General features: G+C 39.9%; 1 protein-coding gene across 1 annotated transcript in view; it reads right to left on the bottom strand.

The window, feature by feature from the left end:
• The window catches only part of Kcnb2 (potassium voltage-gated channel subfamily B member 2), a 418,799-nt gene that overhangs the window by 382,155 nt on the left and 21,332 nt on the right, over nucleotides 1–15,312 (bottom strand). The window contains exon 2 of the mRNA XM_052714980.1: nucleotides 10,544–11,211. Coding sequence (XP_052570940.1) covers nucleotides 10,544–11,122 — 579 coding nt within the window. The 5' untranslated portion in view covers nucleotides 11,123–11,211. The remainder of the gene's footprint in view (nucleotides 1–10,543; nucleotides 11,212–15,312) is intronic.

Here is a 15,312-nt window from a genome sequence, read left to right on the forward strand (position 1 = left end):
ATGTTCTTACAGGCTAAATTTCTGTGAGAAAGGCATTATCATGCCTTCCAAATCCTCCTCAGTGGTAATATGGTGCCTTGACCAATCTCATCAACACTGGAAATACACCAAGAGGCCCCTCTGACAGGCAGGCTGGGATGGCCTGTAAACAACCCAGACCTGTTACCCTGTCTTCCAGCTCATTCATTGCAAAGTACAAAAGAAAAATTCATCATTCTTTCTTTGGGAACAAATTGTACACGCTATATTGTTAATCAAAATAGTTTGCTGATTATTAAGCTACCTCATGCTAATCTTTCAAAATTTAAAGAGGGGGAAGGCATATGTGATTATTACATTATAAACAGTCTGTGGAGATTGAAATGTTTATAATGGCTCCTGTGCTAGAGATGGAAAAATAAAGACCAGTACTAAAAAACAGATTTTTTGCTCTCAATTGTAATATTACTCATAATGCAATTACTTTCCTTATGTAATGCAATAATTTTCACACCTGCAGAATTCATTTAAGAAATACAATAAAATGTGCTAGATTTTTACAGAGCCAATGTAAAATGGCAAATGCACGGTTTCCTGTTTCCTAGCCTGCTCATTCTTATCTGTATTCTTTGAGTATGCAGTTCATTCCGTCTGTGGCACCGCAAATTATCAGCAGTTGAACAGCAACACTGCTTACCGATGTTTGTCTGCTTGTACACCAACACATGCACTGAAACCTCACAGATTCCTCACCTTGAGGGCACCATGCAGGACCTCTACTAGCTTCCCTCAGCATAAATTCTCACTGTGTGAATGAAGTGAATCAGTCACAGCACAAATCTGGTCATAGAAATTTGTCATAGACAGTGGCACTGGTTTATTTCTTAATTCAACCAAGTTCTGGTTGAAACGCCCCGGTCTGACACCAAAATAAAAGTCAGATAATCCCACACAAATTGCTAAAGAGGAATGCCATTTAGAAATGCAAACTAAAATCTCAACGTTAAAAAAGAAGTTCCTAGCTGAAAATTTGGTTGAGGATACACGTTGGATGTCACCAGCTAGGACAACTGCAGTTCAATATCCAAAGCTGTACTCGAGGTTTTACATTGACTTAGAGTTATAGCAGTGGTCAGAAGTCCTTCCTCTCATATGCAAATACCCTGAGGGAGGTTTCAGGAAAGGATGCTGTGCTGAGATCACTTGGTTGCCCTTGGTACTGCTGTGGCATAGGCTTGAGTGTCATCTATTTAGGGTGACATTCAACACTTGTGGTTGCATCAGGAGTGACTCAATGAGACACAAGTTAAATCATGACACTCAGGGTAGCAATGACCTCCAACATCCTGAAACAAAACCCTGGGAGACTAATAAAAACACTTCATCTTTCTATTCTTGGGTAATAGAGCACTTCTCGTGGGTTTTCATGCTTGATCGGATTATCACAGGAGGTTATATTCTGAATGGGCTGAACGTCTTATTTGGATGACAAAGTTGAATCTACACTAAATTAACAAATATATGTTCCAGTTGACTGCGTTTTCGTGCAGGGGCATTCTTTATATTTTAACATGCTTAGATGGAGAAGTGGCAGTGTGTATGCATCTGGACAGATATATCTACTTCAGTGCCTTGTCCTTTGGGATATCCAGAGGACCTCCTTTACTTCAGGGTTAATAAAAACAATAAAAGGGTGACTTAGGGAGAGAGAGGGTAAGTAACCTCTACTTAATTTATGTATTTTAAGAAGTCAACTTAAACATAGAAATATACACAGTCAAATATGAACAGTAAACAGATGCCAAGTATGGAATGGTTGTGATGTTAGCTTTCGGTGCCTCCTTGAACATCTTCATCAAGACGAAAGCAAACATCTTCCTCTTTACCATGATCCACCTCTGTATCTGTTATGATACTCTGCTGGTCCATAGCTAGCTGTTTTCTTTATACTAGAATGGTTATGTCTGAAGTTAGGCTGCCAATGCACTCACAGAGATACCTCATTATTAACTCCTTTAATTCTGATTCTGAGATACGAAGCCATCTTCAATTCTAGTTCAGGAGAAATGGGGAAAGAGAAAGAAGGAGGAGGTGGTATACACTGTTGATAGACACAGGAAGTGCTGCTCCCCACATGCTGTATGGAACATGCTTGATGTTGAGGATATCTCTGCTCATACAAGAACAGCTTCATTTCAGGCTATTGATAAGCAAGAAAATTTCCTGATGGATTGTATCTGAGAAAGCCCCTATCAAACCTTAAAATTACCTAAAGTGAGTAGGCATGTGTGTGTGTATGTGTGTGTGTGTGTGTGTGTGTGTGTGTGTGTGTGTGTGTGCATATCTCCTACTTAATACTGATTTATTTATCTTGAAGCAGCGTCTTATTGTGGAGACCAGGTTACCTTTGAACATGTAATCTTCTTGCCTCAATCACTCAAGTTCTGAGAATACAAGCATGCTGCCATGCCTGTCTAAGTTATTTCTAATGATAAATGTGTCATGAGATGTCTATAAATCTCTTATTGTATAGAATTGCCCCTTTCATATATAACATAAAACATTAATTTATTAATTTATACAAGGAGGAGAAAGCCTCAAACACGTTAAGCTCTGTGGCCAGCTAAATTCTCTCAGTCACTGGCATGCCTAATCTCAATTTACATTACATATAGTTCAGATTAATGGCTCAGCACATTAAAACTGTTGAATGTCAAGGAACTCTGCACTTACTCTCAAATGAAATAAAATCAGCAATGCTAAATCATTGCTCGAAACAAAAATCTACCTCATGAATTATACTTTGTCAGCTCTTTTACACCTATGTAGCTATGATTTCATTAAAATAGATTTTTAATTCAAGTAATAATTCTATAATTGACTGTTAATCATTTTTGAAAGCATGTTTTATCAGGAAAAATCCAGTTCAAAATGGCACACAGATGGTGTCTCTATTATGAACGGCTCTTCTTTTGGGCCATTTAGTGACATTCACTAAGGCCAGAGAGGCAAGTTCTTCCAATCATGAGCACAAATTTTGTTTATGAACACTAAAGGCTATTTAAAATTGTAAGATTGTAATATTTCCCTAAAATTAGGCACAGCATTTTGCAAAAAACAAAATATTCTCTAGTGTTACTATGGCAATTTAAAAAATATCTTTCCATTCCTATTTTTTGCTTTGGATTTTTTTATTGTTACTTTATTTGAATCATTAGTGCATGGATTTCTAGTGAACTGTCTTTTTGTGGAACAATTTGGAAGTACAGAAGAATCAAACCTGAATAAGACATCTAAAACCTTTTCTTTTTGATGATTGAATTTGTGTACTACTTATTGTAATATTCAATAAGACATTCAATACTTTATATTTAAAGCTTGAAGTTCCATAATGGTCGTATTAATGTATCCTCTGGGAAGTGATTTCTTTTTTGTCACATGCTTGATATTTCTGCCAAACTTAAAAGTGGATCATTAAAGGGAACAAACCAATGACATTCAAAACATCATTTGCCGATGTTCAGTTCTAGGTCAATTAACTGCTCTATCTATATCATATTATACGTCAGTGTGACTGTCACTGTTCTATGCCATGCCGTGTATACTAGTCTATCAGTTTTGAAAAAAAAATGATGTGTTCTCTGTAACATGCTGTAGACAAAGCTAAACCATGAAAATATGAACAAAAATGGAAAGACAATTTTTAGCCATCTCCTCAATGAATCAAAGCAGCTTCATTCAACTTTCAGACAGGCTCTCAAGGCATTATTCCACTAGAAAACAAATTCTTGAACACAAACAAGATGGGTAAGCTCTCTGAACAAGCAACTGGAATTTCCTTCTAAGCTCTTAGCATTTGAAGGGTTTGGTTTCTTCTTACCATTTTAATGGGGGATCAAGCTCCAGCAAGAGCGGTTAATCAAAACATATTGTTCAAACCCTTCCAGAATCTTCCAAAGTGGAGAGTGTTCAATATTGCGACCATTTTTCATCATACTTAGGCTGACTTAAAATAGAAGCTCATTCACTTCACAAAGGCTCTTATTGGAATAAAACAAATCTGCTATTGCTTGGGGTTTCAAAGCCATGGCATTTAAATATTGCAAATGCATTCCGGCTTTTGATAATATTAGGCAGTGTAGAAAGCGCTTCTTGGGTTTTTAGATTAACTTTGAGAATGATAATTACTTACTGATGTTTAAAATCAAGTTTGAAAGAAGCATGAATGCTTTCTCTTTGTTTTGTCTTTTAAAGAGATGAAAAGCTGGTGGCATGTTAGGACCGGATCTCTTCAAAACAACCACAAACATCTAACCAACCAACCAAACAAACAAACAAATGAAAAATGAGTAATTCTTGGATTTTTCTTTTTTCACAAATATTCCTGGGTACAGAGTAGATTCTTGGCAAGCAGGAAGACCCGAGTTCAATTCCCTGCTCCGTGGCACGGGGTGGGGAGTAGTTGAGGGTGATCACACAAGTTACAGTGTAAAGAGAGATGTCTTCACATGCAAAAAGAAGTTACTAATAATTAGATTGAAGTAACAGCCAAAATAGCAAATAAGCAGACTCTATTCTCACACCTCCGTCAGGTTAGGCTCACACTGAGCTTGTGGGTTCCTCCTATTTGCCTGCTTTTCTCATCCTGATCAAATGTGACCAAGTGGAGCAGAGGGGCCTTTCACAGCAGCCTTTCTGGAAAAACAGAGAAGTGGAATTTAGAAAAAGACCATAAGACCATAAGGAATGGAATATTTGAACCCAAATTCTGTTATTTTCTATCTAATCTGCTTTCTTTTTTATCTATATTTTTAAGCTGGGATTTTGACTACTCTGTCTGCATGGATGAAGCTTTTTTCTTCTTTTTTTTTAATAAAAACATCAGCCTCCAAGTTCATCTTCCACAGCTTGGCCACATTGTGTTCAATCTCCCATCTCCTGTTGGCACCTCTGAACACTTATGCTATAGTACCAGAGAACACAGACTGGCTTACTTTGAAAAATGTGAGTGAAGAAAGAGAAGAGAGAAGAAGATTCAGAAAGAAAAGGAGAAAGGAGACTGAGGAACACCAAAGCAGCCACTAGCGTGGTAATTAACCAACTGTCAATCCTAGTTAAGAATTACCAACCTGTCTACTTCACAAAACTGCATAGATGCAGGCAGATTTCTCTGTGTGTGCTCACACTGCATCATCATCTTTTGAGTCTGTCATTATGTGAATGTTTGTTGTCACTTGGTTTTGATCACAAAGAGAGGCATCACAGAGTTAGATGAAGACTATCATATGGCAGAGCTTGGCCCTGTACAGACAGACCCACAAGTCAACATGTGACAGTTCCATTCTTGAACTAAGCAGAAATCACCTGTGGTTCTACTCTAGTAGCTTTTTTCTTTCAAAGCATTAGAATGATTGATCCAGATACTATAAAAAGAATGAGAATGCTACATATTCTTTCTCCTTGATGAGCTCAAAGGGTTTTCTTGTTTCTTTTGATGTATTTTCTCTTTACTGTTTTTGTGACATTAAAGGCCCACACAGTGGGATAAGGGAGGGTGTGTGCTATTGCACACAGAGCAACCCAACAGTGGGAAGCTCCTGACATTGACCCCGGGTCTCCAGGGAGTAGGAGGTCCAGGCTTGCTTTAGGTGCTGTGCTGGGCCATGCTACCCATGATGGCCATGTAGAGTATGGAAAGAAGGAGTCAAAGACAGGGGCATGGATTCATATCCTTTTCCCAGATCCCTGCAACTTCAATGGAAACAATAACAGCTGTAAGGGGGGCGGGGAAAGTAGTTCTAATGGGAAAGGCTGAAGAGACTTAGACAAGATGATCATTTGCAGCATTTTAAGCTCCACTTTAAAAAAATGTTATTCCATCTTCTTCTTTGTTGTTTGGTTTCTTCCTTTTCTTTAGGGAAAATTTAATTTTTCTCGTTAGGTGGCTATTAATAAAAACTTGTTGGGAAAACATTTTTCTGGTTAATCACCTCCACTTCCCTTAAGCTATAAAGCCACTTCCTAAGCATGAAAGATGGGAGAACTGAGTAGAGGAGAGGGAGGAGAGGAAGAAGAAGGGAGGAAAAGGATGCGGGTGGAGGATGAGGATGAAGAGTCATTTAGGACAAAGAGGCTGTTTGTGAAGGACAGAGACAGAGGAGGAAGAAGAAAATGAAGAAAGAATAAGAAGGAAGAGAGAGAGGGTCAGGAGGAGGGGGAGGGGGCCAGGACTTCAAGAGTGAGGAGAGGGGAAGGGGAAGGAGGCGAAACTCAAGAACAGTGGGAAATGTGTGTGAAGCAGGTCAGCCATGGCAAATGAGGGAACTGAAGAGGAAGCAGACAAGATCTAGTGTCCACTCCTGACTCCGTGCCATGTCTGACAAGGCTGCTGTGTGGCCCCCACTGTCTGGTTCCACTGAGCAGAAATGTATTTCTGTGTTCAGCTCTTCCCGGGTCAGAGCTGCTTGGAACCCTGGTTCCCTGTGTTTCCTCAGTCTGAGATCAGTCTGCTGCCAGGCACTATTCTGGAGTCATTTCTACCTGTGCCCAGGCTGAGGCAATGCTGTGGACACTGAGCTGATGTCCTCAGTCCACAGCTGTCGTTAGACATCCAGAGTGTGGCCTTGTGTGGCATGCAGTGAGTTAGTCTACTTCAGAATGTAGGCAGCTGTGTGCCTCTGTTCTCTACCTCAAGCCTGAGGGTGCTACAGGGGACAAGAAGTATTGTCCTCAGATCTTCTAAACATCCCTTATATTGAAGTCCCTGTCAGTGATATTTATAGGAAATGGCTATTGCAGCTCCCTTGGAAAAGGCCAAATAAAGAGAGAAAAATGCTTTGAATCTGGAAATAGACTAAATTGTTCCAGTCTGGAAGAGGTACAGGCTCAAATCTAATTCCAATCCACTGCCCAGGGAACTGACATTGAGTTAATCCTGGCCCGTGGCCTTCCACAGTCCTATGAAAACATAACAGAGCCAATAATCCCCTCTCACATGTGTTCAGAGAGGTGTCCTAGTCATTTTCCAGGCCCATGTGGCTGGACCCAACATTGACAAACAGCCTGTCATCTTAACTCAGGGCAATATCTCTACCTGAAGGTGAATATAGGTCCTAAGATAGACTGGCAAACTGGAAAGAAGACAAGGTCCGCCTTGCAAACGTAAACTTAGGCTGCAAAACCAGATCATAGGTCATACCATACCACTAAGAACTGAGGAAGACATTTCCCTTGGCTGCAGTGCTAAGATTTAACACCCTTGCACATATTATTCAAGCACCTACCACTGAGCCGTGTCTGAAACCCAGAGAAAGCATTTCTACCGGTCCTTTCAGATTTTATAAAAAGTACAATTATTGTTCACCATCTCCTGTGCATATGCACAGAAGCTAATTTGTCAAATACTGATGTTTCAAATAGACTGTGTTCCTATGCCCTGTTCTGTCTTTGTTGTTGTTCTAATACATTGAAAGTTATTTGGCAATGTAGCTCTTTATGTGATACTGGAGAGCCTGTTCTCTAAGGGTCCAATTCTTACTGACAGGATCCTATCCAAACATGAAGTAGAGCAGGTCGGTAGTGAGTATGTGCATCACAATGGATACACATAGCGTGGCTGACCAATTGCTACTCAATTATTGAATATGCATTATATATCAGTGAGTAGATAGTTAACTTATTATGGGTAGTCTGATAAAAATCTTTTCCTTCCACACTAGGAGTGTGGTTGGAATGACAAATAATCTCAAAACATTCATTTTTTTTTTCATTTGTTTGTTTCTGTTTTCTGAGACAAGGTCTCAGTACATAGCACGGGCTGACCTGGAACTAGATATACAGCCTAGGTTGATTTTAACTGCCAGCAATCTTCCTGTCTCTTCATTCTGAGTGCTAGGATTATAGCTCTGCAGCAACATGCCCAGCTGTACTTTATTACAGAAACATTACAGACAGATCAGAAAATATAGAAAAATTAGAAGAGGAAAATTCCAGTATTTTCAGTGGTATGAAATTCCTGAGATAAAAGGACAGATTGTAAATTCTGGGAAGAAGGGAGCATTTTCACAAGTTTCTGCTTTAAGCGTATAGTGCGTGTGGAACATGAGTTCAACTAACAAAAGCAGCAATGATTGGGCAAGGAAGGTAAACAGACATCCGGACCACAGATCTCTGCCTCCTAGGCCTCCTAAGAACACAGAGCAATTCTAGCAATTTCCACATGAGTTTCATGCACATAAAGAACCCCCAATGTATTTAGAACCTAAATACACAGTGAGGACTGGAGTGTCATTCCACTCTAGATGTAACACAACTACTTATTCTTAAGTTACAAAAAAATGCTGTTCACACATAGCTGAATGGGCTTCTCATTCCCAAAATCCCTCTAGGAAAAGAACAAGTTTTATTGCTTTTGAAGCATAAGTTTACACTGAGCATCATGCAAAGCTTGTTTTAAAAAGTCTCAAAGCTCAGACAAAAGAGGAAAACTTTCATTAAAATACTATGGAATCAGACATAAACAGTTCCATAATATTTCACTGTTGAAACAGAGAGGAAATGTGGACATTGAAATAAACATAAATGCTTTATGACTGTACTTAAGGTAGCAAAATCACTCTTCATTAATATGTGGAAACAAATTTACTATTGATAACAACATAAAAAAGTGAAGGACAGTGTACATAGCTTTTGCATATTGTTTTAAGCACATATCTATACAAAGCAAGCTTAAATAATTGTTGACATATAGGGTAAAAATGGTATATTAAAACAAGCCATTATCTTCCTAGAGATCAAGAAATAGGTACTGCTTCCAAACTTTAGAAGTCAAATATACTCCCTTGTCTGGAAAACACGTTACTGACCCTAGCCTAGCATTACCTTCTTCAAGAAGGAAAGAACATATATTTCAAATATCTTCTCCACCAGCATTCTACGTTAGCTGTGTATCGATAATGTTATGATCAAATCAATCATACCAACTTCAAGTCTTCTTGATCCACCTGCTTGATTTTCCATACTTGATTAAACTCCTTCTTGAACTTTTGGTGTAAACCTAACTTTTTCCTCTGTTGCTGAAAGTCTTTCTTTAAAGTTAATTTTTAACTCCCATAATACTAACTTAAATCTAGAGTCTACTTTATTCACTTTCAAAATCCACCCCATACTTTCAATAGGAACCCAAATATGTAACTGAGCACTCAACCCTGGGGAAGGCAATCACCTTTTCCAACAAATCTCCACACGGGTGACACATCTCCCTCCTACATACAGGACAAGCAAGAGCAAACCAAGGATTTGTCACTAAAAAAGGAAAGAAGAGCTAGTGAGACTGTATAGTCGCCAACAAGATACGTTTCTTCATTGTGTGTAAAGGAAAGACATTTTTTTTTTATTTAAAGTGCACATACTGCCCAGAAAGTAAATTGCTTTTGGAAGTCAATCAGAAACCAACTCAGATAAACCAAACACCATGAGAACGAATGCTCTCATCATCTGCATCAGCTGCTGTCATTATTTATGCTGCCGGTGATCCTGTAGAATGGTCATTTCAGGTCAAAAGGCTCATATGTTCTATTTTAATCCTGTAGCCATTAGCATTTACAGAGGAAGAAATTTTAAAATGAAAGAGCAACCAGAAAGTCCCATATCATGGCATTCCCTTTCTCTATCCCACTCCATCTCATCTACCAGGAGCAAGCCATTGATGTTATGCTCCTGCAGCTAAAGGCAACTTGATGTTTTCTGTATCATTCCTATTGCAATATAGAATTAAATATATGGCATGGAAATCGGCTTTCACTCACTCTTGATGCTCTAGATAAAATTAGACAAACAGAATCATGCATTATAACCAAACACAAAAATCGGTGGCAGAAAACTAATTCAGATTTGGCTTTATATGCAGGTACAATGAAAAACATGAGTTTGCCTTCATTTTAAGCAAATACTTTATAAACTCTGAGACATGATAATATGCCAGTTTTATAAAAGAAACATGCATCAGTAGTTAAAAACAGCTCTATGACGGAAGACCTCACAGTACAGGTCAATGGGTGCATTGTGAGCAGTGGCCTATGTGTTACACAGCTTTTTAAGACGGTTCCCTTCTCCTGTATATGACCCCTCAGTCCTCTGGGCCATGCTAGCTTCTCTTTCCCTGAACTTTCATTGAATCAGGCCAGGAGGCACTTTTGCTACTTCTAATAACAGCACCTTCTTGACCAAAGATGAAGCTCATGTCTGGGCCTACAAGACTCTGACTTTGGGTCTCAGTTATGGTTTCTTTCTCCACCTCCAAGGCACCACACCATGTGGTACACCATGGAAATCAGAACGCTACCTTATGGTACAGGCCTGTCCCTACAGACAATAATATTTCTCAAGGACTAGCACCATTTTATGACATTCCACAGGAAAAATGACGGCATCTGCCTACATACGGTACTGTGTAGCCACGCTTTGTTCTGTCTTACCACAGCAATGAAGAAAACGACACTCAGTGGAGTGTGAGCACTCCACCTTTTCTGACAACACAGGTGACCCAAGACGATGCCCTCCATACCTTTGCAGCCACGGACGAATTCGGTTTCTCCAGCAAGTCCCAAAGTTTCTTCCTTTTCTCAGGGCAGCAGGTGTTATCAAACTCCTCTCCCTCCCGCTCACGCATGGTCTCTGCCTCCCGCCTCAGTTCTTCATTCATCTGCTCTTTCTTCTGATGGTATCTGGCTTGGCAGCAGGATTCTAAGTAGATCTCATCGATGCCCCAGTAATCAAGCTCTTGGCCAAAAGAGAGTGCACACATTTCTTCCATCATGTGGAGCTTCCCTGTTCGGTAGAAGTTTAGAATAGACGTGAAAGCTCCAGGATGTCGGTCGAAGAAATACTCATTCTCGTTAAGATTGTAGTCATCGCATACCTCCAGGAGGCTCTCGTGCGTGTTACAGTCTCGAAGCTTCCCCAAGCGTGTCCTGGGTAGCCTATCCAGAGTTCTCCACAGGACTTCGTGGTTAAGTCCCCCCACGTTGATCTTAACTCTCCGAGAGCACGTTTTGCTTCGGATAATGTCCACAGGTTCTGGAGGAAGAGAAAGTGTCGACCTGGACGTCTTCCTGTTCAAGCCAGGTGGAGCCTTTTCTGCCATTTTGAACTGGACAGAACCACAGAGCCAGGGTCCTTAAAGAGGAGGTCAGCTGCAGCAGGACTCCTCCGGAGCAGGCATCTCCATGGCAGCTGGAAACAAAGCAACAGCTTTTGGTTATTCACAGTTCTCCCACATCCCACAGCACTGCCTGTCCTACTGGGTCCTTCAGCTGTTACAACCAGGTCATTCTTTTACAGGTGTAAGTCTATGTTGTAGGAGATAAGATAGAGGGGAAGCAACATAGTTAGGTTCACAGAGGAAGTTGTGTGTTCACTTGTGCACATCTGTAAGTTGACAAGACCCAACTGTGCCACCCCAGTCCTTTTGCTCAAGTTGCTGAAAAGTACCCGTGCCGATGAAGGCCTCAGAGAGAAAACCTCAACGCAGTTCTACCAGCTATGCCTCTAACCTACCCAGTCAGGTCCTGTGCACACCACCTGTTTCAGTTTGACAGCCTTCCTCATGCCCACACCGACCCCAGTCACCTAAGCCAAAGTCTGAGAGCACCTGATCCTCCATCTTCATGCAACTACGGAAGTCTGGACATTATATCTCCTAGACACTGTTTCTACCCTCTGCCATGATCCAGTCCCCAGCACCAAGGCACAGAGCTAAATCCCTTGCCTTCCTTGGTATGTGTCTCTCCAAAAGCCATTAAAACTGGCCCAACCTCTGGTGCTGACCATCTGAAAACCACTCACCAAATAGCTACAAAAAACGTCTACTAAGATACAGACTTGGCCTTGTCACCGATCTTAAACCTTCAAAGGCTCCTTGTTATTGAAAGTAAAACCTAGTCAGTTCTGCAAGATCCTCTCCACCTTCCCTTTTAGTCCAAGTCACTGTCTGAAAACTATCTCCTATCTACAGGGGATATGACTCAAAATACTCAGTGGATTTTGGGATACTTGAAATGTGTATAGCTAGGTAGATAGGTGAATGATATAGACAGCTAGATACAGAAAGCTATACCATGAAATGCTTTTCATACAGACACGCATGCATATTTCTGTGTTTTAATTTTAAGTTAAGTACAGCAATAGATCAACAGTAATAGCTAATAGTAAAATAGAAGAATTATAATAATATAATAGAAGTTATCTAAAACTAAGAATTGTTAATTTCTGTATATTTCCATGTAATATTTTAGGACCTTGTTTGACCACGGTTAACTAAAAACACAGAAAGTGAAAGAGTGGATAAAGGGGACTTTTCTTTCGTGTTGCAACAACCCCATCATGCACACACCACTGTTTCTAGAACTTGGCTTATTTATAGTGGATCCTGGTGGGATCTACACCTTTTCTATTTCCTTTTGCTCAACAACTGCTTGATTTTCAAGACTTGGGCCAGATGTTACCTCCTCCAGAGGGTCTTCCATGACATACCCCCTCTCAGATCAAGAAACTGTATCTCTTGTCTTTCACCATGTTATTGTAACAATGTTTCCACAATATACCACAAGCTCCCAAGAACAAGCCCACCCTTCTTTATTTTTATGCCCTTGTCATTGAGTGCTGTTCTTATACACTGGAGAGGTTTACTACATTTAAATAATGAGTCAATTCTTTGTTTTCCGTAAGGCAGCTAACAGAAAGATGTATACATGAAGTTGTTGGGATCGTGTGCCTAAAATGCACCCATGTGTACATGCTGTACATGTACAGAATACGTTATTGTATGTGTTGTTTGTCTTCTTTTGCGACACATCTCTTTTCCATTGGGCATTATTTGGTTATAACATGATATCTATGGTGTTTTCCCTTTGATGTTCTTATTGTATTGTCATCAGAAGCAGGAAGAATCCTCATGGTTAATGTCTTCTGAGTGATTTGGCAGAAAATCACAGAGCTTTGAGAAACTGACCCTCAGCACTCTCTTTAATGTAAAACGCCATATTTCACAGGTCAGTGCCTGTGCTAAAGTGATGAACTTTGAGATCCAAGAGGTTCTTATGCCTAGAACCTTCTTGTAAGATGCACAACAATGTCTGCAATCCCCAGGATTCTCCATCTGCAAGTTAAATTTATTTCTCCATCTGGTGGACAAGCATCCTCTCAAATGAATATGTTTGGCTTCTGAAGAAAAAGTAGATGGACTATATAAGAAGTATTTTAGGCATGGACAGCAAATATATTTGAATTGGGAGTTTTTCAGATATATAATCATAGGAATATTTTAAGCATGCACACACATACACACGCATACTTCCCTCTTGCCTGGTTAAAAAAAAATATGTCCACTTTTACAAAAGTAAAAAGGGACTATAAGAGACTATAATGATTGCTAAAGTTGTTTGAACTTGAATTCTTCCTTTATAAAAACCAGAATAATAGCTCATCTGTTAGGTGTGGCATCACGGTGAGTAAATGAGACAGTTTGTGTAAAGGCCTCACTCCAAGAAAATACATCTGAATAAAATGAGAATATTCACAGATCTTCCTGAGGTTTGGTTTTCAAACACTGAAAGAAAATGAATAATAAAAAAGCACATTCATTTTTATTAAATGAATGCTGGTATATCTTTTGCCTTCTAAGGCCTGGACTTGTGGGTCTCATCCTTTTTCTCTATTGAGATGTAGATCTACAAATAATGGGTACCCTGTAATATGCACTATGTTGACATTGATGTTCATGTCCACATTTTGTATCTTACTGACACTGAACTATAAATATTTTTTAATGAGCAGCAATATTAATATCAGGCAAAACTGAATGAAAATATTAGGGAAAGGACAATTTCAGTGGTGAGCCCAGATGTCTCCTCCACTGAATGACTTCACTCTGCTGATACCATAACAACTCAAAGTCTTTCACTAGTTCACATGAACAACAAACATTAAGGCCAGACTGCTTTGAGCTCGGATACCGTTCTACTTTGCTTTTCCTTTTCTGTGATAAAACACCAACCCAAAGCAACTTGGAGAAGGAAGGATTTATTTGGCTTATACCTCCACATCACACAATGATGACTGAAGAAAGCTGGGCCAAGGCAAGAACTTGAGCAGAAAGTTGGAAGTAAGAAGTGAAGCAAAGACCATGGAAGAATGTTGCTTCCTGACTCACGTACTGCTTCTGTTCAGCTAGCCTCCTTACGCAACCCAGGACCATTTGCCCAGTGTGGCCCTGTTCCATCAATCACCAATGAAGAAAATCCCCTGCAGGCATACTCACAGGCCAGTCTGACAGAGTCTGCATTGTTCAACTGAGGTTCTCTCTTCCTGGGTATGTAAAATTCATGACCACGAACAGCCATCACAAGGACAAAGGAACAGAAAATGTACCTACTCTTTTTGGAATATCATGCCTTCTGCTTAAGATAAACAGTGTTTTAATTAATTACCTCATGTGTGAGATTATGATATATATACAGAGAACTTTAACATGACTCTGATAGAAACATTCCATAACTATGATCAAAGGTAAACTGAGACCTGCCATCTTGTAAAGTTATTGCCAAGAGTAAATGCTGTGTCCCAGTCACCAGCAGGACAAAATTTCCTTAAGCAATTTCATGCCCACGACTTCACAGAATTTTCCTTTTCAAAGGCTGTCTCAAGTGAAAAGAGAAGAGAGGACAGAGGACTTAGATTTCAAAATATCTTCTTCACTGATCAAGAACTTTCTATTATAAGAAATCCAGTGTTGATTACAGATTCCCACAATAAAAGGCAGGCGGAAACCCAATGCCTTCTTTTCAAAATGAAAAGAGCGACCAGGGTGAGAGAATGCCCTGTTGATTCGATTTCCTTACAACTTAACATTGTCTGCTGTGGCTTTTATTACTGTGGTAAAATTTCCTCATTGACCTTTGGCAGAACGTTCTTCATGTTTCCTGATTAAAGACATCAGTTCTTGAGTAACTAAAGAATTGTGAATTGTGTTCAGAGAGTCAAAAAAGTTTTCAGAATAAGCCAATAATTCCGGTACACTCTAGTGCTCCAGCCCAGACACCAGAACCTCAGAAATTCAACAACCCGTTGTGTCCACCAGCTGGCGCCTCCCCCACTCCCCTGTCTCCACTACCCTGCAAATTCTGTGTCTTACTACCATTCCACCCCCTGTCTTCCTAACGTGCATGTTCACTATGTCATTCGATTCTCACAACCTGGGAAACCATCGAAAAACAGATTATTTTCAGAGTTACACGGCTTCCCATATAAAACCTCTCAAGATTCAGTTATCAGATC

Source organism: Peromyscus californicus, unplaced genomic scaffold, assembly GCF_007827085.1.
Source record: "Peromyscus californicus insignis strain IS unplaced genomic scaffold, ASM782708v3 Scaffold_5__1_contigs__length_169319896, whole genome shotgun sequence".
NCBI lineage: Eukaryota > Metazoa > Chordata > Mammalia > Rodentia > Cricetidae > Peromyscus > Peromyscus californicus.